The 24,941-nt window shown below is 38.7% G+C and overlaps 1 protein-coding gene across 4 annotated transcripts in view; it reads left to right on the forward strand.

Moving 5' to 3' along the window:
• Positions 1-24,941, forward strand: part of kdm6a (lysine (K)-specific demethylase 6A) — a 218,775-nt gene that overhangs the window by 136,722 nt on the left and 57,112 nt on the right. For all 4 annotated transcript variants that reach the window (XM_059968281.1, XM_059968283.1, XM_059968282.1 and 1 more), the window contains exon 9: positions 10,652-10,745. In XM_059968281.1, coding sequence (XP_059824264.1) covers positions 10,652-10,745 — 94 coding nt within the window. The remainder of the gene's footprint in view (positions 1-10,651; positions 10,746-24,941) is intronic.

Raw genomic sequence — 24,941 nt, forward strand, 5'->3', positions numbered from 1 at the left:
GTAAGCTGACTCGTCATTCTTGCTGATGAGACCCACCACGGTGGTGTCATTGGTGAACTTGATATGGTTCGAGCTGTGTGTTGCAGCACAGTCGTGGATCAACAGAGTGAACAGCAGTTGACTGAGCACGCAACCCCGGGGAGCCCCCGTGCTCAGTGTGATGGTGTTGGAGATGCTGCTCCCGATCCGGACCGACTGAGGTCTCCCAGACAGGAAGTCTAGAATCCAGTTGCAGAGGGAGGTGTTCAGGCCCAGGAGGCTCAGCTTTCCAGTCAGTTTCTGAGGGATGATTGTGTTGAATGTTGAACTGAAGTCTATGAACAGCATCCGAACGTATGTGTCTTTTTTGTCCAGGTGGGTTAGGACCAGGTGGAGGTGGAGGGTGGTGGCAATCTGTTGACCAGTTGGGATGGTACGCAAACTGCAGGGGGTCCAGAGAGGGGCGCAGCAGGGTCTTGATATGCTTCATGACGAGCCTCTCGAAACACTTCATGATGATGGATGTAAGTGCAACGGCCACTTCTTTGCCAATTCTCTTAATCAGTGAAAATCCTACAGCAATCTCTTTGTTTCCTCAGTACTACCTGCCCCACAACCTACCTTCATATTGTGTGCAAACTTGGCTACAAAGCCATCAGTCCTGTGATCTGGATCATTAATGTAAAATATGAAAAGTAGCAGGCCACAACACTGACCCTTGTGTAACATGACAAGTAAAAGGCCCCCCTTATTCTCACTCTTTACCTTCTGTCTTATTCTACCTTATTCTCACTCTTTACAGTTAGCTAATCTTTTGTCCATGCTAGTATCTTTCTCCTGTAATACCATGGATTCTCGTCTTGTTTAGCAACCTCATGTGGCATGTTGTCAAAGGCCTTCAGAAAATCCATTGATGCTCCTTTGTCTATCCTGCCTGTAATTTCCTCAAAGAATTTGAGCAGATTTGTTTATCAACCACCCATCCACCCACCACAGGGCCTTCTGACCCTTCGAGCTGCACTAACCAGCAACTTCTAATTTAATCCTAGCCTAATCATGGGACAGTTTATATTGACCAATTAACTTGCAGTACTAACTGTTATTCCTTTGGTTATGGGAAAAAACCAGAGCACTCCGAGGAAACCCACTTGGCCATGGGGAAAACGTGCAAACCCCTTAGACAGCGGTGGAAATTGAATCCAGGTCACTGTACTGTAAAGCATTGTACTAACCAATTTGCTGTCTAGCTGCCTTAAGGAAACCATGCTGACTTTAGCCTATTTTATTGAATGCTTCCAAGTGCCATGAAACCTCATCCTTAATAATGGACTACAGTGTCTTCCCAATCATTAAGTCAGTCTAACTGGCCTGTAATTACCTATCTTTTGCCTCCTTCCCTTGAAGAATAGAATGATATTTATGATTTTCCAGTCCTTGAGAATCAATTCAGAATTAGTGACTGGAAAGATCACTAATGCTTCCACCGTTTCTTTTGCTACCACTTTCATAACGCTGAGGTATAATCATCTGGTCTGGCAGACTGGTGCTTCAGACCTTTCAGCTTCTTCTTAGTAATTCTGCCCCATGACACTCAAATTTTTGGCATGCTGCTGTCGTCTTCCACAGCGATGCAAAATGCTTGTTCATCCAGTCTTTCTTGGTTTTTATGACTACCTCTTCACCATAATTTTCCAGCAGTCTGATGTCTGCTCTTGCCTCTCTTTTCCCCAGGTATATTGTATAAGGAGTGAAAAAAAAACAACCTTTTGTGCTTTTTTAATATTATTCGCTAGCTCTCCTTCATATTTCATCATTTTTTTTAGTTGCCTTGTGTTAAAGTTTCCCAATCTTCTAGCTTTCCAATAATTTTTGGCTATATTGTGTGACCTCTCCTTTGCTTTTATGCTGTCTTTGACTTGCTTTGTCAGCCTCGGTTGGCTTGTTGTCAGTTTAAAATGCTTTTTTGGAATGAAATGATACTGTGTCTTTTGAATTATTCTGAGAAACACCAGCCATTGATACTTTACCATAATCCCTGCAAGTATCCCTACCAATCAACCAGCTCTTCTATTGTGCTGCTGTGGTTGTAACTGTAAAGCCGATGCATCTGGTTTTAGTTTCTCCCTCTCAAACTACAGGGTGAATTTTGTCATATTACATCCACCATTACTCCTAAGATGTCCTTTACCTTAAGCTTCCTGATCAAATCTGGTTTGTGTGGGTTTCCTCCAAGCATTCCAGTTTCGTCCCATATTCCAAAGATGTACTGATTAGACAGTTAATTGGTCATATGGGTGTAATTAGATAGGATGGGCTTGTAAGGCCAGAAGGGCCTGTTGCTATGCTGCTTCTCTAAGTAGATCAGTAATATATTTAAATTGTCCAGTCCAGCATGGCCTTTCCCCTAGTGGACTCAGCCACAAGTTGATTTAGGCATTCAACATATTCCATCTATTGGGATCCAGCACCAATTTGATTTTCCCTAACTGCTTGTATATTGAAATCCCCAGTGACCATTATAACTTTGCCCCTTTTACATGCTTTTTATATCTCCTATTGTAATTTGTATTCCAATTCCTGGCCACTGTTCAGTGGTGTGTATAACACCTTTAGTCCAGTAATCACCATCCTCATCACCTTTTCAATTTTTTCTCCATGTTGCGAGCAGTTATCTTTTTGTAAACGTTTTTTCTTAATTGGAATTGTCAATAACCTCTCCTCCCTTTTTTTATCCACAGTTTTTCAAGCTTTTGAGTCCCCCCTTCCCCCCCCCCCCCAAATCTACTGTTGTATTTTAATCCCTTCCCACAACTCCAGATATTTGATTCGTCAGGACCTTGGTCCATGCATTTTTCAGGTGGAGCTCCTCCTTTGGAACAGCTCCCTGCTTTCCCAACATTTGTGCCAATGTTCCACAAATTCAAACCCACTTTTCCCATATCAATCTTTGAGCTATGCATTTAACTCTCTGATATTTTTAGCCCTAGCCAATTTTTGCATGTGATTCAGGTAATAATCTAGAAGTTATTACCTTTTTGGCACTGTTTTAATTTAGTCCCTAGCTGCTTAAATTCCTTCAGCAAACTTCTTTCCTTGTTCTTCCTATGTTATTGGTACCCATATGGACCACAATGACTGGATCTTTGCCCTACCGATCTTAATCTCTCTGGTTAGATGAGATACCCCGAACCTAGGCAGCAGGTGGAAAATGCAACCTGATGGACTCTTGATCCTTGCCAGAGAGAATTGTGTTTATTTCCTGACCTATACTATCCCCAATTACAATCACATTCCCCTTCCCCACCCCCCCCAAATGGTTCCCTGAACCATGGTTCGTTTGCTCATCTTTTCTATAGCACCTACTCTTATCCTCACAGAGAACAACTGTTGGGCAAGCTGAAGGGTTGAGTTGTTCGAGCACTAGCTTTTGGATCCCACTACCTATCTCACTTGCAGTCTCACCTTCTTGTCTTTGGCTACAGACTGAATTTGAAGTTGTTAATCTAATGGGTGTGACTGCCTCCTGAAACAGTGTCCAACGAACTTGCACCCTTGCTGTTGCATTGCAGTGTTTGAAAGTCAGATTCCAGGTCATCAACTTTAATCGAGAGTTCCTTGAGTAATCAACATTTGCTGCAGATATAGTCACCAGGAACCACTATTGGGTCCACCAGCTCCCCACATTTCACCTGATTCTGCACCCCCACTTTATTTAATTATTTGTAATTTCATATCCTGTTAGTTATGCAACAAGATGCAATTTTCATTTCACTGATTTATGTTGATCGGCTTAAGGAAAAACACCAGTGGGATGGTCTGTGTTTAAAACTAGGTACCATTGGCTGAAACTTGGTGATTTTGAATTGTATAGCTGCTGTCAGTTTGAGTACTGCTGGGTAATATTGACACTAAATGCCAGTGCAGATTCTGGGGCAGTTAAAGTGCCCTGAGGATGATGGAAACAAAACATCTTGTTGCTTCCAGACTTGCAGTAATGTAGTTCAATGTATGAACAAGTCTTCGTGCAGTTATTGAATAGGACAATGTTCTTGCTCAGGTTCGATCTGCAGTTTTGATATTTTGAAATTAAATCTTGATTGATGTCTTGATTTAGAGTCGCTTAGTGATTTGGACAATTATATTCATTTTCAATATTTGGAGCCTGTTTCACCTTATTTAGTCAGCCAGAGGCTATTCATAAACTAGTTTCTTTGTTAGCTGTACTTTGTACCATTTTGTGGCCCATTATGTAATTGGTTTATTGAGGATCAGAATTTTACAGGAAAATGTTTGAATTTAAACTATTTGTTAAGAAATCATTTTGCCTGAAAGTACAAAGTATATGATTAAAAAGCTTATTTCCGTCCTAAAGAACAAAGAGTTTATGGGAGTTGTATGGCTGGAGGTGGCTACAGAAATAGGGAGGATTGAGGCTAAAAATTAATTGAAAGTTAAGGATGAGAAATTAAAATTTGGATAGGACTGACAATTATATAATACTAAGGATAGTGATGGTTAGTAATCATGACTTGATGCAGGCCATTTGCAGTATTTTACGTGACTTGAATATTGTGAAAGGAAAATGGGAAGCCATCAAAGAGACCAATCATATTATTAGGTCAAAAGCTGGCTGAGGAGTAATGAAGTCAAATGGACTGAAGCAGGATTGGTAGTGGAACAGCATTAAAGTTAAAAAGGGGATAATGGAATTATTTTATTATTATTTAAAGATACTGCACAGTAATAGGTCTGTCCATCCCAATGAGCCCACACCACACTGTAACACCAATGTTGCCAATTGTCCTACTAAGAAAAGGAAATACTGAACAAACTGAAGCCGTGTCTATGGATAAACTTCCTACTGTTGGAGAGTCCAGGGTGAGGTAAGAGTATTAACAATTGAACCCCACTCTTATGCAATAAATTGAGCGCATTAAGTCATAAATCTTCCATAACGGATATTTAGGAGTCTGATGGAATACATTTCACTTGATTGGTTGAGTGCATCTCCCAAAATTCTGACATGATTTGGGACAAAAGAACCAGCTTTTAGCACTCCATCCACCATGTTAAACATTCATCCCTTTCTCTACCTGGCTACACTGGATGTCATCTACAGAATACACAGGAGTTATTCATTTAGACTATTCCAAAAGAACTGATCCTGTAACTTCCTTCACCAAGTAGGACAAAGGTATCAGTCATATAGGCACCCCATCATCAGAAAATTGCCTTTTGTATCACATACAGGTTTACCCCTCTATCCGAAGGTAGAGTGTTCCTATGAAACCGTTTGTAAGCTGAAATGTCGTGAAGCGAAGAAGCAATTGCCATTAATTTATATGGGAAAATTTTTGTGTGTTCCCAGACCCAAAAAATAACCTACCAAATCAAACCAAATAACACATAAAACCTAAAATAACACAAACATATAGTAAAAGCAGGAATGATCTGATAAATATACAGCCTATATAAAGTAGAAATATTGTATGTACAGTGTAGTTTCACTTCCCAAAATTGGGGAGACAGCGAGCCAAAATCAACTAGGAGAAAAAAAATCGGCACGTACACGTACACCTACACACATACATGCGTGTGCACACAACTGCCCGCACAAGGCTTCATGGTCATGGTAGTCTTTCTCGGGGTAAACACAAGTATAAAGCAGGCGTCTTTTTCTTGTAAAAGCGAAAATCCTCTTTGGTTAGCGAAAGCAGGTATTAATGTAGGTCTTTCATAACAGCGAGCTGTTGTAAGCAAATGTTTGAAAAATGGGGGCCACCTGTGTCTCTCTAGTCTGGGGGTATAAACCTGTCTCTAGTGTAGATGAGAAGGGCAATAAATGTTGCCCATGCTTGTGTGATGCCAGCATTTTGAAAAGTGAATCAATTAAAAATAAGGAAATTGAGATAGTCTGGTCTTGTTTTGCAAATTGTAGTTTAACAGTGAAAAAGTAGTTAACAAATGACATACAGTTGCAAGAATAAGTTTATGAAAACTTTGCAATTACCTGTTTTTCTGCATTAATTACTCAAAATGTGGTTTGATCTTCACCTGTCAAAATAATAGACAAACACAGTCTTCCTAAATTAATTATGTGCAAGCAGTTGTACTACTTTTCATCAATACTGAGTACACTATTTAAACAATCCCAACCTAGGTTCAAAACAGTATGTGAACCTCTGGGGTAATGCCTTCTACAAAAGCTATTTGGAGTCAGGTGTTCCAGTCAATGAGATGAGATTGGAGGTGTGGGTTGTAGAGCTGCCCTGTCCTATAAAACAGACACACAACATCAGGTTACTGACAGAACCTGCTCTTCTCAAGAAAGATCTGTTTATGTGCACCATGCCTCAATCAAAACACCTTTCAGAGGACCTTGGAAGAAGAATTGTTGAGATGTATGAAGCTGGAAAATGCTACGAAAGCATTTTGAAAGACCCGAGTGTTCATCAGTGCACAGTAAGAGAAATTGCCTATAAATGCTGGAAATTCAGTACTGTTGCTATTCTCCCTAGGAGAGGGTGTCCTGCAAAGATCACATCAAGAGCACAATGTGCAATGCTGAAGGAAATAAAAATGAACCCCAGGGTCACAGCAAAAGACCTGCAAAAATCTAGGGCTTGGTAAGGTCTCTGTTCATGTGTGTACTTAAAGAAAAACACTGAACAAGAACGGTGGTCATGGAAGGACACCACGGAGGAAAATACTGCTCCAAGAAAGGCAAACAACATTGCTGCATATCTCAATTTTGCAAAAGATCACCAGAATGTTCCATCACACTTCTGGGTCAATGTTCTGTGGAGAGGTGAGACAGAAGTTTAACCTTTTGGCAGAAATGCACACTGCTGTGTTTGGAGGAAAATGGGCACTGCACACCAACACCAAAACCTTGTCCCAGTTGTAAAGCATGGTGGAAGGAGCTTCATGGTTTGGGGCTGCTTTGCTGCCTGACAGGCCCTGTCCAGGCTGGACAGCTTGCAATCATTGAGGGAACAATGAGTTCCAAATTGTTTCAAGTCATTTTACAGGAGAGTGTCAGGGTAGCGTTTTGTCACCTGAATTTAATATTAGTTGGATGATGCAACAAGACAATGATCCAAAACAGTAAATCAACAATGTTTTTTATAAAAGAAAATTTGTGTTTTGGAATGGCCAAGTCTGAGTCCAGACCTTAAACGAATTCAGGTCATGCCACAGCATCTCAAGAGGGCGACAGCCCAGAAATATTTATGAACTGAAACAATTTTGTATTGAGTCGTTTAAAATTCCTCCTCGTTGTTGTGCAAGTCTGATCAGCAGCTACAGGAAATACTTGGGGGTTATCGCTGCTAAAGGGGGTTCTACCAGTTATTAAATACAAGGCTTCACATACTTTTTCCAGCCTGGACTGTGAGTGATTAATCGATCTGTTTAATACAGGTGTTTCCCCCCCCCCCCTTTTTTTTCACAAAGGTAGTGTGTTCCTATGAAACCTTTCTTAAACAGAAATGGCGTAAAGTGAAGAACCATTAATTTATATGGGGAAAATTTTCTTAAAAGCAAAATATCCTCTTTGTAATGTGATAACAAGTTACGAATGTAGGTCTTTTGTAAAAGCGAAGCGGCGTAAAGCAAACATTTGTAAAGCGGGGGATACTTGAAGCACAATTGTTTGTGTGTTATTAGCTTGGGAAGATTGTGTTTGTTTATTATTGTTACTTAGATGAAGATCAGACAACGTTTTGAGTAATTAATGCAGAAAACCAGATAATTGCAAAGGGTTTGCAAACTTTTTCTTGCAACTGTATGTATTTCATAGAATAATGGGCAGCTGTGGAAAGTCATATCAAAAAGCAACTCAGAATATCTAAATTGGCATGAATCTCAAAGTGCAATGAAACCATACTTTCATAATATGAAGAGAACAATGTTGCAGGAGAATTACTTTCTCATATAATAAATACATACCTATTTACTTGAAACCAACATACATTAGAAAATCGTAACCATGTAAGTGCTTTAAATGCAAAATATAGTGCAAATTTTTGAAATACCCATTATCTTTTACTTGTTAAATAATGTGACACATACAATCGGTTGCAGTGCAAATATTGTTTCAGAAATGTATTTTAACAGTTTATATTTTGCAATTTTTGGGGAATCTTTAATTGAGAGTAGCAATAAGACAATAGACCATAGACAGTAGGTGCAGGAGTAGGCCATTCGGCCCTTCCAGCCAGCACCGCCATTCACTGCGATCATGGCTGATCATACACAATCAGTACCCCGTTCCTGCCCCCTCCCCATTTCCCTTGACCCCACTATCTATAAGAGCTCTAACTCTCTCTTGAATGCGTCCAGAGACTTGGCCTCCACTGCCTTCTGGGGCAGAGCATTCCACATATCTGACACTCTCTGGGTGAAAAATTTTTCCGCACCTCTGTTCTAAAAGACTGGATATCTATATAATTTTAGAAGGCTAAAAGTGTAGCTTGGAACATAAGTAGGAGCAGAATTAAGCCATTCAAGCTATTAATGTTTCATTCATGAGAGAAGTGAGACAATGTAAGCAATTGTATTTGCAAAAGCACAGATCCATAGCATTGATAGTCCAGTACCACTGATCTTGGATAAAAACCTGAACAGATCCTGCATTATTCAAATATCTAAACAAAATGTTATTCCATGTATTTTATTTATTGTGTTCTAATGATATCATTCTCCTGTCTAGGATAAAGTTCACTTACTTGATATTTTTTCCATCAACCTGAGTTCTCTGTTGTGTACCAGTTATTGCATCAAATGATTGTTCATTGCACAGAAATAAGTATGAGTTTGTGTGTGTCCTGACCAAAGAGGACAAAATCTGCTGAGATAATGTAAAAAAAATACGTAATATATATAATTCTCATCTAATTTAACAACAGAGCAACATTTGGTGGGGATATCAGATATTTACTGCTTTGTTGAATCATACATGGGAATTGAAGCATAGGTTTTTGCAAATAAAATGAGATATTTTATGTCTAAGAAAAAAAAGTACAGCTCATTTATGAAACTCCAACAAACTGAACACAACACATGGTAAAAGCCTTTAACATAATTACGTGATCATGTTAGACCAGCCTCTTAAAGTGAACCCCAACTAGATGGTGTTGGTTGCGAATTATGTACATTTCCACCAATTATATTACCCTACAAAAGTATCCCTTGATGTCCATATGCAGTTTTCATAAAGCATTTGAATTTGAAATCAGTCAGACAATATTGGAAGATCAAGTAATGATCTTAATGAGTCAGTAATGATCATAGAAGATAACTAACTTCAATCGAAGTTGCTTGGAGTTGGACAAATAAATAGGTGTTAAATAGGATGTAAAATTAGTATTGTATAACCAGCATGGGTAGTTTCCTGTGCCAGATGTTGTGGTGATCCCCATCTTCCACCGCCCACACCTGTCTGGAGGTTACTGAATTTGTACTGAGGGTTGGGTCACCACTGTCACTCATTCATGCTTTCCATGGAGCATAGAAAGCATAGAATACTGCATACTGTTAGGCTAAGGAATGCTATAGGAGAAAGAAGTAACAGGAGAGGTATGTAAAGTTAGGGCAATTAGAGTTTTAAAAGTACTTGTTCTATTCTTGCAAACTATTTAGTTGCATATTGAGGCTTTGTCAACAGTGTATATGGCTAAACTGCTTTGTCTACTTTGTTCATAACTTGCAGATGAAATTTTGACTTGTTTTGTGAAATAGTTAGTCCTGCACATTGGAGGAAAAATCACAATTAATTGTGAAGACACTAGGATAAAATGAGAATGTGACACTATAATTAGATTTTTGTCAAGTGAATAACTCTGTCTTCATCCTAATTTTTTACCTAACTGTATTTAAGTACATTGAGATAATACATCAATGTAATAGATATAAATTATTCATGAGTCACTTTGTTTAAACCAGTCTAATTTCCATGTAATTTTAAGTGTGTGACCATACAGTCGTCTCTTTTCTAAGTAATTATGTTTATAAAAAAACTTTTAAAATTATGTTTTTACCCTAATTCATTCTTCCTTTATAGAAAAGTGATTACTGTCTGTGGCGCTGCCTCACGAAGGGCAGGCCGGACCATAAATTGTATCTCATTACAGGAAAACTTGTAGCCTGTATTCCAGTTCTGTCATAAAGTTCGGTGGCTGTCATTGGTGTTATCACAGGGATTTTGCCAATTTTGACCAGTTTCTGATTGTAATTTTTTTTTTTGGCTCCATTTGAAAACATTTGTAAAGATTAAATTATTTTCAAAATCTCATTTTGCTGGAGGCCAAGCTGTATTGCACTTCTTTTTCCTTGAGCCAACCTGTTAGCTGTTCGCTTATTTTCCACTTAAAGCTACGAGTAACACAGTGATGAGCTCTAAGTAGTTGCGAAATCCCTTTTTGTTGGCAAGTGTCCCCTCCCCCCTCCCCTTCCATGTTTTCTGTGGAACCCAGTTTTCCGGTCTGTACAATTGATGTCATTGCTGTCACAAAGAACCCAAGTTAAGTGTTCAAAAAGCATCTTTAATTCTTGTATGTGTGTAGTTCTAGCCCTAAGAACAAAAGTTGTAAAAGTTTGTTGCCAAGTGTTACAGAGTTGTTTCAACTTGCTTTAGACCATTTTCCTTTCTTCCCACTCCTCACAACTGCAGAGAAAGTATCGTGCTGCAAAGGAAGCTTATGAACAACTTTTGCAAACAGAGAATCTTTCTGCACAAGTGAAGGCAAATATTTTACAGCAGCTGGGTAAGTGTTCTTTTGATTTCAAATCCCTTCTAATTGGGAATTGATAAATTTCTGATACATTCAAAATATGAAGAATATGTTGAAAGTAGCAGAAACTGATGCATGTTGACAAAAATATTCAGAAGTGGAATAGTACAGGAGGAACTCATTTAGTTTAAACCAGTTGTGCACAAGATTTTTTAGATTAATTTTAGTTATGCATAGAATTTTCAGTAGAACTTGAGTATGTTTCTAAATTTTGAAGGTTTTGCATGTCATGCCAGTTGTAGAATATATTCATTTCCTTGCTGTTTGGATTTTAAAAAACCTATTTAAAGACTTTTTGTGAACTGTGAAATTGTTAAACTGAATATACTATAATGTTGAGTGATCCCCATGAGTATTTTTGGAAGATCCAGGCCTGCGAAGTTATTTTGTAACCCTTTTCTTGGGCCTCTATATGACCATATTTGTCCTGTTCTGCTACCTTAAATTACAATTTAAGTGATTTACAGCTATATCCAGCTTAGCTACCAGTTAAGTTTGGTTAAGAGGAATAAAAACGTTTTCAACAGTTAAACCTTCTTTCATTTTCAAGACTCAAGATTCGAGATTGTTTATTGTCATTCTCCAGTGCACGAGTTTACTGAATAATTTGAATATTATTTTAGGTAAAAGTATAAATTTGAATAAATGTTAGACTATATCTTTGGAAAAAATGTGTGTACATGCATTGGAAGACCTTTTCTTTGAAATAAATCTGCAAATATTTTTGATTTTTGAAAAAATGTTCTTGAAATGCATATTGCTGATTTATATGTTGGAGAATTTCATTTTGTAAAATTACAACAAAAATTTGAAATTCATAATTCATATCAAGAGTACCCACGTTTTTTAGCTTCACTTTTGCATTTAATATTGCCACTGTGCTGAAAATTACTTAAGTAGCTAACTTTCTAATGGTAGCATGGGTCTTAATTTTAAAATGGGAGCTTCAGTTATGAAATGGAAGGTGCACAACATGCATTAACTGAAGTGACTATTCCACACAAGCTTTTGCATGTTATGAGTATCAGGAGGATGGTGTTTTTGGCTAACACCAATATTTGTTTCAGGGCCATTTTTTTTGGAACATTTGATTTAATAATGAAAAATGATGTTCAACTGTGGCTGATAATTTATGTTTTTTGTGCCCTTGCTATAATGCAGGAAACATGAGAAGTGTTTTGTGAAAAATGATGGATTTAGTTTCACCGATGTTGGTCATAAATTTTGTTAAGCTTTGTTTACTTTCAATGTCAGACAAATTATTTTCCATATATAATGTGCTTACTGTCTCGCTGCATGCTTTAAAGTTCTTCACACTGGAACTTGATTATAATGCATCAGTATTTTGAATGTATCACATACTTGACCACAAGTTGTGGATTGATTACAGTTTCCATTAACTGGGAACTAATCACACCAGTGTGGTGTCCTGTCATAAATCTATTCACATGGCTTTTGCAGCTAGTTTGCTGACCATCCCTGCCATGTTGCTATGGCAACTCCTTTGTTGACCTCTTACTACAGGTGCTAAAAATCCTAGCTTCTCATTGAAGTTGTATCTTCCAAAGGAACTTGGAAAGCATTTTATGTCCAGTTGCTGCCTCTGTTCTCTACCCCCTGTGTTTTAATGTCTGCATCACAAGATGGGTTGTTAAACCAATCTAATTACACAGTATAGCAAAAAAACTTCCATACTGATATTCTTTTGTGAATGTAATTCAGCAAAGATTATGTGTTAAATAGTTTTGTCTTTTATAGTCTTTTACTCTTCTAGGCTCTCTCATAATATTTTATTTAAAATGTTATTCTGAATTTTGCAGTAAAGCTCACCCTTTCTCATATTGCTTGCTATGTACTCCAAGAGTTATAGAGTTTTGAAAGTTCAGGTGGATGGAATTCATCGTTGTCTACACAGAATCTAGGTGCATAATGATGAACAATAATATTTAAATAATTATGCAATTCATAAAAGAATTTTGCTATTGCTTGTTTTTTTGTGAAATTTGCATCACAATTTAAACTGATGTGACACTTTTAAACTTTGATTCTAAAAACATTGAGTAGGATGTATAATTTTGTAAACCCCCATTCCCTCCAAGTAATCTTGTGATTTGATTCCAAAGAAAGTGGTATACTGGATGCTAAAATATATTTGAGCTGATTTGTTTCTTCTCATCCATTCTGTTTTGTCATTTTGTTTATTTATTTATTGACATACAGTGCGGAATAGGCCTCCTGGCCCTTCGAGCTGCACTACGCAGCACTCCCCCAATTTAATTTTAACCTAATCATGGGACAATTTACAATGACCAACCGGTATGTCTTTGGAATGTGGGAGGAAACTGGAGTACCCAGAGAAAGCCTATGTAATCATGGGAAGAATGTATAAACTTCCTGTAGGCAGTGGTGGGAATTGAACCCTGGTCACTGGTACTGTAAAGCATTGTTCTAACCACAACACTACTGTGCTGCCTGCCATGGATAAAATTACCATTCAGATTGTTTCTTTTCACATGGTTCTTGGGTTACAGCTACTTACATGAATCTTGTTCCTGGAATTGGGTACCATCGAGACACAGAATTGTACATCATAGAAAAAAGGTTCAAGCTGACGAAGATGTGTATTTAATCTAATCCCATTTCACACATCCCTATAAAGCAGGGGTTCCCAACCTGGGGTCCATGGACCCCTTGGTTAATGATAGGGGTCCATGGCGTAAAAGGGTTGCGAACCTCTGCTCGAAAGTCTTGTCATCTATATATGTAACTACAAACTACTTAAGAATATATATTTTTTATATACATATACATACATACTCACAAAAATGCTGCCCCTCAGGTTCTTATTAACTTTTTCACCTCTAACCTTAAAATTATGTTCTCTATTTTATTATTATCCAACCCTGGGAAAATAGATAGCTCATCATATCTATGCCCCTCATGATTTTATCCATTTATGTGAGATTATTCATCAATCTTCAATGCTCCAATACACAGCCTGTCAAGTTCAGGTGACAATCTTGTTAATCTTTTTTTTGCTTGCTTTCCTGGAAAGCATTCAAAAGATGAGCAAACTGAACACGTGTATGAACACAAACTGAACACAAGTATGGCCACTCCAATGTCTTGTACAATCACAACATAACCTCTCAATTTCTAATTCAGTATCCTCACCGATGAAGACCTGCATGTTAGAAGCCCTTACTGGCCTTTCTACCCATAACTCTATTTTAAGGGAACTATGCGCCTATACTCCAAGGTTCCTCTGTTTCGACAACAATACATTACCCACTGAAATTCTTGATATCCCTCTCTCTGTAACAAAACCTATTTTAGTGTCATCTGCAAGGTTACTGACTGTTCCTTGTGTATTCATATCCAAGTTATTAATATAGATGACAAATAAAAAAATCTGGGGCACACCACTTGTCGCAGACCTTCAGTGTAAGAAACAACACTCTTTTCTGTCATGCAGCCAATTCTGTAAGTAGTTTGATAGCTCTCCTTCGATGTCCTGTGGTCTAACCTTTCAGAACAGCCTGCCACGTGGAATCTTATCAAAAACCTTGTTGAAATCCATATATTCTACATCTATTGCTCTCTCCTTGTGAGCCTTTCTTATGAAATGGCTTAGTCAAATTTGTGCGACTATCTCCCATGTCCAAAACCACACTGGCTAACCCGAATCAAACCTGCTGTTCCAATTGTAAGTATACAATCAGCCCTCCTTATCCGTTGGGGGATTGGTCCCGGGAACCCCCACAGATACCAAAAAATGCAGATGCTCAAGTTGGTGGACTTTAGGACCCGGCAGAGCTCCAGACATTTAACCTGTCTCAGTGCGGTGGACTTTAGGACCCGGCATAGCACCGGACCTGCAGCCCGCAGTGTTTCTGTTCCGGAAAACGATCACAATTGAAAATAAAGTGGAAATAATAAAGCAATCAGAAAGAGGTGAAATGGCATCGGTCACTGGAAAAGCATTAAGCGTTCAACAATTGAAATATTTTTAAAGGATAAAGTAAGAATAGTGGAGCATGTGAAGCCCCTGCCCTGATGAAAGCTACAATGATTACTAAACAACGCAGTGGTTTAATTATTGAAATACATACGTTTCTTAAGTGCTTGTATGCATTGAAAAGTAAAATATATACTATATACTAAGACACACGTTTGACTAATTGATGCTAAATAATACCAGATGTACCTGTTCTGACTTAGAAAACTTCTGGTTTTTTTCAATCCCGATCCGCGGTAACCTATGCACATCCTCCTGTATACTTTAAATCATCTCTAGATTAGTTATAATACATAATACAATGTAAATGCTATGTAAATAGATGTTGTACTGTATTGTTTAGGGAATAATGAAGGGAAAAAAGTCTGTACATGCTTAAACAGCAAGTGCTGGAGAGAGAACTTCCGGGTTTTCCCAATCTGCGATTGGTTGAATCTGCACATGCGGAACCCACAGATAAGGAGGGCCGACTGTATTTTAACCCTCAATGCCTTAGGCATCTTGGCTACCATGGATGTTAGAGTAACAGGCCTATAATTTCCAAGTCAATCCTTGCAGTCCTTGAATAAAATATTTGCTATCTTCCAGTCTTCTAGCATCTTGCCAGAAAAGTACTGTGGCAGTTAGTGAAGGTTTCCACAATGTCTTCTCTAGATTCTTGATGCTTTTGGATATACCCCATCCAGAACTGGAAGTTATTATCCTTCATATCTCCTAACACATGCCACGCCTCTTCAACTGTAATATGTACTACTGCAAATCTATATCAACTTTGCCATTTTCCCAAGTCTAAACATTTTTCTCCATGGTTAAGGCAGAGTAGAAATTATTATTGAGAGCTTTTCCCATATTCAGCAGCTCCATGCAAGATTTCTATATTTCTCTTTGAGGATATTTAAATTCCTTTGCTACCCTCAGTGTTGTGCCTTCAATGGTGTTGGAAGGTGACACAACAGTGGATCCAGGATCACTGAAATAAAGTCTCTGTTTTACTACTGGTGAGGTCAAACAGACGTCAAGCTTCTGCAAACCTGTCAATAACCAGTTTGCAGATTAGACAACTGCCCTGCTCCAAAGAGTGCTGTGTGATGTCATTCATACCCTCGGCCATTAGGTTCTGTAATGAGTCAACCTATAGCTGGGAAGCAATGGAACCCCTCCCCCATTAGACTGTTTGAGGTAATTTATATTTTATTCTTCCTTGCTTCTAATATTTGTATATCTATGCACTTGTAATGCTACTGTGACACTAATTTCCTTTGGGATTAATAAAGTATCTATCTTGAGCACAGTCGTCCACATACAGTGCTTTGAAGATGACTCCTTTAACTGTCTTGAGATTTTGGATTTTAGGTGATGCAGGTCAAACAATGATCCATCAACTCTATACTGTAGGTACAGCCTGTGGACAAGGTTGATACACATGTGAAAAGGAGGTTGAACAGCACGGGGCCAACACAGACCCTTACGCGATTTGGGATATTGAATGGCTCTGAGTCTTCCCCATTTGAGAAGACAAGGCCAGTCATGTCATAATGGAAGAGATGAGTAGCATTGATGAACTTGTGTAGGCATCCCAACTCTGACAAGTTTGTCCAGAGCACTTCTCTGTTAACCACGCCAAAGGTCTTTGAAGGCAATGTCCAGATTCAGGTTCTACTTGATACATTTTTCTTGCACCTGACTGATAGCGAACGTCACATCGATGGTATTTCTAGGGTGGAACCCGCACCGTGTCTCAAGCAGGATTTTCTCTGATGTGGTGATAAGGCTGTTGAAGTGATGTGGGCTAGAATCTTCCTGGCAATCAACAGCAACGAGATACTACCATAGTTACCATTGTAAGCTTTGCTCCCTTTGTGAAAAGGGGGTACAATCAAAGCTTCGCTGAATCATTGGGCATGTCTTAATCTTCCCAGAATGTCATGGAAGGCCCTTTTCGTCAACTAGACCTATTGACTTGAAGACCTCTGCAGGTATTCTATCCTTCCCAGAGGCTTTTCCAGAACTTTTCCAGTGAGAGGCTTTTCCAGTGAGCGACAGCTATTGTTGGAGGGAGGTAGAGGCTATTGGCAGCAGGTTTCTGGGGGATCTGATCGAGTGCAGCCTGGTCTATAGTAGAGGGCCTGTTGAGCAAGTTGCTGAAGTGCTGTCTCCACCTGTCATTAAATGAAATGAAGTGTCTTTATTGTCATTGCGTAGTACAATTTTCATGCACCAATACAGCGAAAATGAGTTTGCAACTCTCATACTCAATGCTTTAAAACAACGAATAAAATAAACAATAAATAAAATCAAGTAACCAGCCAGTACAAGCAATGTCCAGCAGTACAAAAGCGCAAATCAGATGCATGACAGCCATAAAACCAGTGTTAAAAATAGCAATATAACAAATTTATGGTTGATGATTGGTTCAGAACAATTATATCTCTGGGGGAAAAAGCTATTTTTCAGTCTGGAAGTGTGGGCATAGAAAATCTTATAACGTCTGCCAGATGGAAGAAGTTCAAACAGGAGTTCAAAAATGGGTGTGTATTGTCCTTACAGATGCTTGTAGCTTTCCATTGGCAGCGTGAGTTGTAGGTATCCTCCTGGGAGCTGTGTCCTGATGATCTTCTGTGAGCTTGAGACGACCCGCTGAAGTGCTTTCCTATCAACTGCTGTACAACTGAGCTACCACACAGAAATGCAATATGTTAAGATGCTCTCTATGGTCCAGTGGTAAAAGGTCACCAGCATTTGTTTATTAATGCTCTTTTTCTCTTTGAGCAGGACTGTCCCATCTGCTGATAGAAGGGGTGTGATGCCTGGCTTGTGTGCTTTGATGATAGTGAAGAGTATCTTTTAAGTTTTTGGTGTCAGTGTAGCACTGGATTTCCTCTGCCTTTCTCTCCCACCATTCCGTCTGCACATTGCAGTATGTGCTTACATCTGAAGATGTTCGAACTGATTACTTTTCAGGTTGGAAGAAGTGTCGTTCTGCCAAGCAACAAATGCTTTCTGCTTCTCTTCCAGTGTCCTGGTGATATTTTTGTCATTTTCTTCAATCCAATCCCAATAGGTTCGTTATTGGTCCAAAGGCTGACTTTGCTGATTTCATCACTAATGTCTTGTGTTCACCCTACTTCTGAGCCACACTTCCATCCAGGGGCCTATGGACACCAGTGCAGCAGACCATTAGCACATTGCCCCTGGTGTTTATGATGCTGCAAATTGTTATCAGGAGGTTGATGGATTACTTTTGGTTTCTTTTGGTGCAGTTGGACAATGTGCAGTGAGAGGATTGATCTAACCAGGTGATGATCAATTCAGCACTTTGCTTCATACGTGATCTTGAAATCATCATGTCCTGTCTGCAACAAATGATGTAGAATCAAGTGCCATTGCTTGAATCCATATTTTGTATTTGTCAGCCAGTTTAAATAGGGTGTAAGCGATAGCCAAGTTGTTACCAGCACAGAAACTGAGTAGCAGTAGTCATTGGTGTTGAGTTTACCAACACTGTGATTTCCTAGTATCCCTTTTCAAAATGTGAATGTTTCAAGTTCCAACATGTTGGCAGGAATTCTGCATTTCTCCCAGTCCTTTTCAATGCACTGGGGTGTTCTGTTTCCCATGTTCCCTTTTAATGCCCTCAAGCTCCCCATTGCAGCTTTCCCATTAAACTGACTTGGTTTACTGGAGAATTTATTATTTTAATATCAAGCAGCTTTAGGATAAAAAATGTATTAGGATATTGATAGGAGAAATACACAATGATCCGGAAAATCTGCCAGTCTAGTACTGTTAAATTCTGAAGATGCCGGATAACTGTAGGGAGTCCTTTGCAAGGTGTCACCATAATTTTATAGAATATTCTGTTGAATTTGAGTGATGTTGTTCAAACTGAAAGTAGTGTCTTAAATTTAAACAAAGGAAGGGAAGGAGGGAAGAATTAGGTTTGATAAATTGGGAAAATGAATCACAGGATTAATGATGGACTCAGAATGACTACATAATCCTTCAAGGCACAGAAACCATCAGAAAAAAGTGGTCCATCCATCATGGCGGAAGATATTTGAGGTAGTATGAAATTTACATATAAAGACCTGTAAAGTTGTTGCACAAAGCAGTTGGCCCAAGAATTGGAAGCATTTTAGAACTATGCAAAGGAAGACCAAGACCTTGATATAGAAAGAGAGAATCAGGTTTATTATCACTGACTTAAAGTTGTGAAATTAGTTGCTTTACAGCAGGAGTACAGTGCAAAGATATTATAAGTTATAAATTACAAAATAGTGCAAAAATAAAGGAATAATGAGGTGATATTCATGGACTTTTTAGGAACCTAATGGTGGAGAGGAAGAGGCTGTTCCTAAATCATTGAGTGTGGCTCTTCAGGCTCCTGTAGTAACAAGGAGGCAAGTCCTGGAGGGTGAGGCTCCTTAATAATGGATGCTGCCTTTTTGAGGCACCTCCTCATGAAGATGGCCTCAAAGGTGGATGAGGGGTTGTGCACATGATAGAGTTGGCCGAATCTAGAACTCTTTGCAGTCTCTTATGAAACTGTGCATTACAGCCCTATATCAGACTGTGATGCAGCCACTGTTACAGGAGTCTTTAATGACATACCAAATTCCCTCTACCTCCTGATGAAGTAGAGCTGCTAGCCTGCCGCCTTTGTGACTGTATCAATGTGAAATCCACAATCAATTTCTTGGTCTTGCCAATGCTGAGTGCGTGACTATAGAATATAGAATATAAAAAGCATAAATGTGGACTGCAAATGCTTCTGTATGAATGGAAAATCAAGGGAAAATATGGAACCTACACTGCAGAATTGGAATGGCATTGAATTACCAACATGAGAAAGTTTGTAGATGCTGGAAATCCAAAGCAACACACACAAAATGCTGGGAGAACTCAGCAGGGCAGGTAGCATCTATGGAAAAGAGTAAATGGCCAGTGTTTCAAGCTGAGACCCTTCTTCAAGACTGGAAAGGAAGATTACAATTTTTGTCTTTACTGGCGAAAATATAAAAACCATGCTAGAAACACCATAGAGTCAAAAAAGAAAAGGGTCTGGAGGAAATAAGTACCAAAACAAAAACTACAGAAGTTAGCGATTCTAAAACCCAATGCATCATAAGCACCTTGATGATGAACGTCTCAGAATTTTAAAAGAGGTGGCTGTGAGATTGCACCTGGAGTATTATGTCTCCCTAACCAAAAGCAGTTTTCTTGCACTAGAATATACACAACTTGTTCAAGGGATTGATAAGTTTGCTCTGTGAGGAAAGATTGAGTAGTTCCACATTATTCTCTCGAGTTCAGAAGAGTAAGAGAAAAAACTTATCTATTGAGGTACAGTGAAGAGTTTTACTTGCCATCTGCACAGATCATTTCTGTATAACAGTGTAGTGAAATAGTAGAAGGTAAAACAATAACAGAAAGCAGTTGAAGAGAAAGGGCAATGCAGGTAGACAATAGGGTGCAAAGCTGTAACATGGTAGATTGTGAGATCAAAAGTTGGAAAGTCATAATAGAGTCTTATAACAATGGGATGGAAACTGCCCTTGAGCCATGTGGTAATTTTTTGTGTCCTATGCTAGAAGGAAGTGGGAAAGGAGAGAATGGCCGAGGTGGGTGGGGCCTTTGATTATGTTAGCTGCTGCAAATAGTGAAGCTGATAAAAATCTTAGAACTGGCAGCCTAATGATGGGGTGAGTGTAGTACCAGGGATCACAATCTCAGAATGTGGGCTAGACCATTTTGAGAAGTTTTTTCATTCAGGGTGAAATTCATTGAGTTTGTTCAAAATAGAGATTTCTGAATGATGAAGTATTCAAAGGCCATAGGGACAGTGCAAAAGAAGATGGCATTGAGGTAGTGCACGACAATCAAAGTATGGAACATGATACTAGTTCTGTATTTGATCTCCCTGTCGTCTTTCAACACGGACATCATCCCTCCTGTCGCTAAGGATGTTTGAAGTATTTCTGCTAGGTCATCGGCAACTTCAGCACTTACCTCCCATAGGGTCCGAGGGAACACCTTGACAGGCTGTGGGAATTTATCTGATTTGCCCCAGGATGGCAAGCTTCGCCTCCTCTGTAATTTCTACAGGATCCATGAAGTTGATGCCACTTTGCCTCACGTCTATAGACTCTGTGTCCGTCTTCTGAGTAGATGCAGATACAAACAATTATTTCAGATCTGTTTTGGCTCCTTACGTGAACTACCATTCTGGTCTTCCAGAGGACCAATTTTGTCCCTTGCAATCCTTTTGCTTTTAACATATCTGTAGAATCCTTTTTGATTCTCCTTAAACCTTGTCTGCTAGAGCAATTTCTTGCCTTTTTTTTTAAAGCCCTCCTGAAGTCTTGTGTTCTCCTGCGTTTCTTTTTTTTTGTAATTTTTTTTATTGAAGTTCTTCATCAAACAAACATTTCTATACGATGTATTTCAGACATTGTACATATATATTATATAATCATATATATCACAAATCTCTGGGGTATACACTTATAGAAAAGGGTGGAAAGAAAAAACAAGCCAAAGGAAAGAACTATGTACAAGTAGGGAGTGATTTTTTTTTTTACAACAGATTCATTGATTTGTGAGAATAAAATCAGGCCTATGAGGCAGTATGCAGTTAAACCATTTTTCCCAGTATAAATCAAATTGTTCCAGTTTATGGTTAACAGATGCTGTTATCTTCTCCATTTTGTAAATGTCCATTGTAATTCCCATCCATGTATTTAAGGTTGGGCTCACCTGTGATAACCATTTCCAAGAAAGAATCTTGTTACCAGCCACCAACAGTATATTCATTAAATATTTATCTCTTTTCAACCATTCTTGAGACATATATATCCAAAATATATGGTCTTACTCACCAAGGGTATTTCACATTTAAAGATGTCTTGTAGGGCATTGTGTATCCCCCTCCAATAGTTTTTGATAACAGGGCAGTCCCAAAAAATATGATAATGATTTGCATTTTGATTTCCACAATTTCTCCAGCAAACAGCGAAGTTACTATCATAATGGGATTTCTGAGAGGGTGTAATAAAATATCAAGTTTTTCCATCCAAACTCCCTCCATTTCTGTGAACTGGTACACTTCCATTGATATCTCCATATTGTTGTCCATTCTTCCTCAGATATAATTATCCCTCCTTCCTTTTCCCATTTTGTTTTAATGTGTGCAGTCGAATGTGTTTTAAGATTTGTCAACCCCTTATACAAGCTTGAAATGATTCTACTACCATTATCTGAATTGTATGCTTTTCTAAAGAGCTCTATCAAGCATGTATTTGCCTTGGTTACATTTTTAAGCGTCTTATTAACATATCGTCGCATCTGTAAATACCGATTTTAAAAAATCTTGATTTTCTAATAAGTTTTTCTCTTTAAGCATTTCAAAACTGAACAGTGTTCCTTTTTTCATTATGTTGCAAAGAACTGTTATTCCTTTAGCTGTCCAGTCCTTAAATCTAGTATCCAATTTATTTGGTGTAAAATCCGAGTCATATGCACACCATTTAAGAATTGCAATATCTCCCTCTAGATTATATTCTTTTATAGTATTGTTCCATATTTTAAGAGTCAATTTCACTCATGGGTTATCAATAGTATTTATGTACCTTTGCAGGTTGTTATTACTCTTGCGTTTCTTATACTCCATAAACACCTCATTTGTTCCTAACTGCTTATGCACCTTTATTTCTTAACCAGGTCCTCAATATCTCTTGAAAACCAAGGTTCCCTACGCCTGTTATATTTTCCTTTTATTCTGACTGGTATCTGCAAGCTTTGTATTCTCAAAATTTTGCTTTTGCAATCCTCCCACTTACCAAGTAAACTTTTGCCAGGAAACAGCCTGTCCCAATCCATACTTGCCAGCTAATTTATGATACAATCAAAATTTCTCTAATTTCGAATCTCAGCCCATGGACCACATCTATCTTTTTGCATATTTACTTTGAAACCAATGGCATTGTAGTCTCTAGATGCAAAATGTTCTTACACAAGCTTCTGTTACCTGCCCTGTCTCATTCCCTCATCACGGATCAAGTATCACATGCTCTCTCATTGGGTCTTCTAAGTACTGATAAAGGAAACTTTCCTGAACACAGTTGACAAGCTCTATCCCATCTAGTCCTTTTACAGTAATATGTGGAAAGCTAAACTCACCTACTATAACAACGTTGTGGTTCTTGCAACTGTCTGTGATCTACGGGGCCTGCAAATTTGTTCCTCGGACTGTTGGGTGGTCTACAATATATCCCTATTAACATGGCCATACCTTCCTTATTTCTCAGTTTCATCCATAACGCCTCACAGTTCAGTTCTCTGGTCTGTCCTGATGGGGCACTACCATGACATTTTCCCTAACTGGTAATGCCACCCCTCCTCCTTTAATCCTTCTGGCTCTGTCACATCTAAAACAATGGAACCCGGAATATTGAGCTGCTAGTCTTGCCCTCCTGCAACCAAGTCTCACTAATGGCTACAATATCGTAATTTCAGGTGCTGATCCATTCCCTGATCTCAGCTGCCTGTTCCATGACACTTTTTGCATTGAAATGCATGTAGCTCAAGACACTAGTTGCACCATGCTCAACCTTTTGATTCCTGACTTTTTCTGAAGTCTTACAAACATCTCTCTCCACACTTCTCCACTAACTGTTCTGGCACTCTGATTTCCATCCCTCTGCAACTCTATCTTAAACTCCACTGTACAGCATTAGCAATCCTTCCCACTAAGATATTAACCCCCTCCAGCTCAGGTGCAAACTGTTCCTTCTGTACAGGTCCCACCTTCTCTGGAAGAGAGCCCAATGGTCCAAAAATCTTATTCCCTCCCTCCTACATTAACTCATTAGCCACATGTTAACCTGCAAAATCTTCCCAGTGGCACAGGTAGCAATTTGAGATCACAACCATGGAGGTTCTCCCCTTTAACTTAGTATCTAACTCCATGAACTCCCTATGCAGAACCTTGTCACTTGTCATACCCATTTCATTGGTACCTTAATGGACCAAGACCTCTGGTTATTCACCCTCCCACTTGAGAATGCTGAAGATTTGATCTGAGATTTCCCGGACTCTGGCACCCAGGAGACAATGTACCATCTGGGAATCTTGTTCTTGCCCCCAGAGCATACTTTATGTTCTTCTAATTGATACCCTATCACCACAGCATAACTCTTCTCTCCTCCTTCCCTTCTTAGCCATAGAGTCAGGCTCTGTGCCAGAGACTTGACCGCTGTAATTTTCCTCTGCTAGGTCCACCCCCCGACAGCCTCCCAAATGATTCAGAGTTCATCCAGTTCCTGTTCCAACTCCTTAAGGTGGATTGTTAGAAGCTGCAGCTGGATGAACTTCTCGTAGTTGTAGTCCTCAGGGCCACTGAGATGTCCTTGACGTAATAGATGTGATCAGATAGACCAGCTTAGTTGAACATAATGTTTAAAAATTGGAAGGGATAATATATTCTAGTTCTCCATTCTTTGAAATGTGTTCACTGTTAAAGCCTGTGCTTTCTCATGAACTACTCAGTTAGCCATTGCAGATTTCTTGTCCTCTTGTACCAAAAAATGAGATTGAAGGCATTTGCAGTAGAAAATCTTAGAAATATTTTGTTATAACAATCTAAGTTTTTTCATACTACCCAACTGTTTATATGTCTTTAATATTCATGTGAATGCAAGTCGCTTTTCAGAAACCAACTGTTTAAAAATTAGTTTCCTAATTATTTGAAAAAGACAAATGGACAAAAGTCTTGATGAAATCTACAGCTACAGAAAGAAACATCACATAAATATTATCTCCTATTCTTCTCCATTATTATGCATTATTGGACAGGATCAGGAGCATGTTTGGTTCATTTCTGTACTGTATTGAAGCCTCACTAAATCAGTCTGTGAAATTATACACAAATTTGTATGGTTGTCTTTCCATGTCCTATCATGGCAACAGAATTTGAGTGTTACACTGTTTGACAGTAATTGTAATGGAAACAGACTTATTACAGTGGGAAAATAATCCAATCATTTTGTAGTGTTCCAGAGTGTAATATCAAAGTGCTATGGGGTGTAAAAAGACCAGAATTTGAACACCCCCATCCTTTGCCTTCTGCAGTCCTCAAAGATGAGCAGTTTGCA

The sequence above is a fragment of the Hypanus sabinus genome, chromosome 4, assembly GCF_030144855.1.
Source record: "Hypanus sabinus isolate sHypSab1 chromosome 4, sHypSab1.hap1, whole genome shotgun sequence".
Classification (NCBI taxonomy): domain Eukaryota; kingdom Metazoa; phylum Chordata; class Chondrichthyes; order Myliobatiformes; family Dasyatidae; genus Hypanus; species Hypanus sabinus.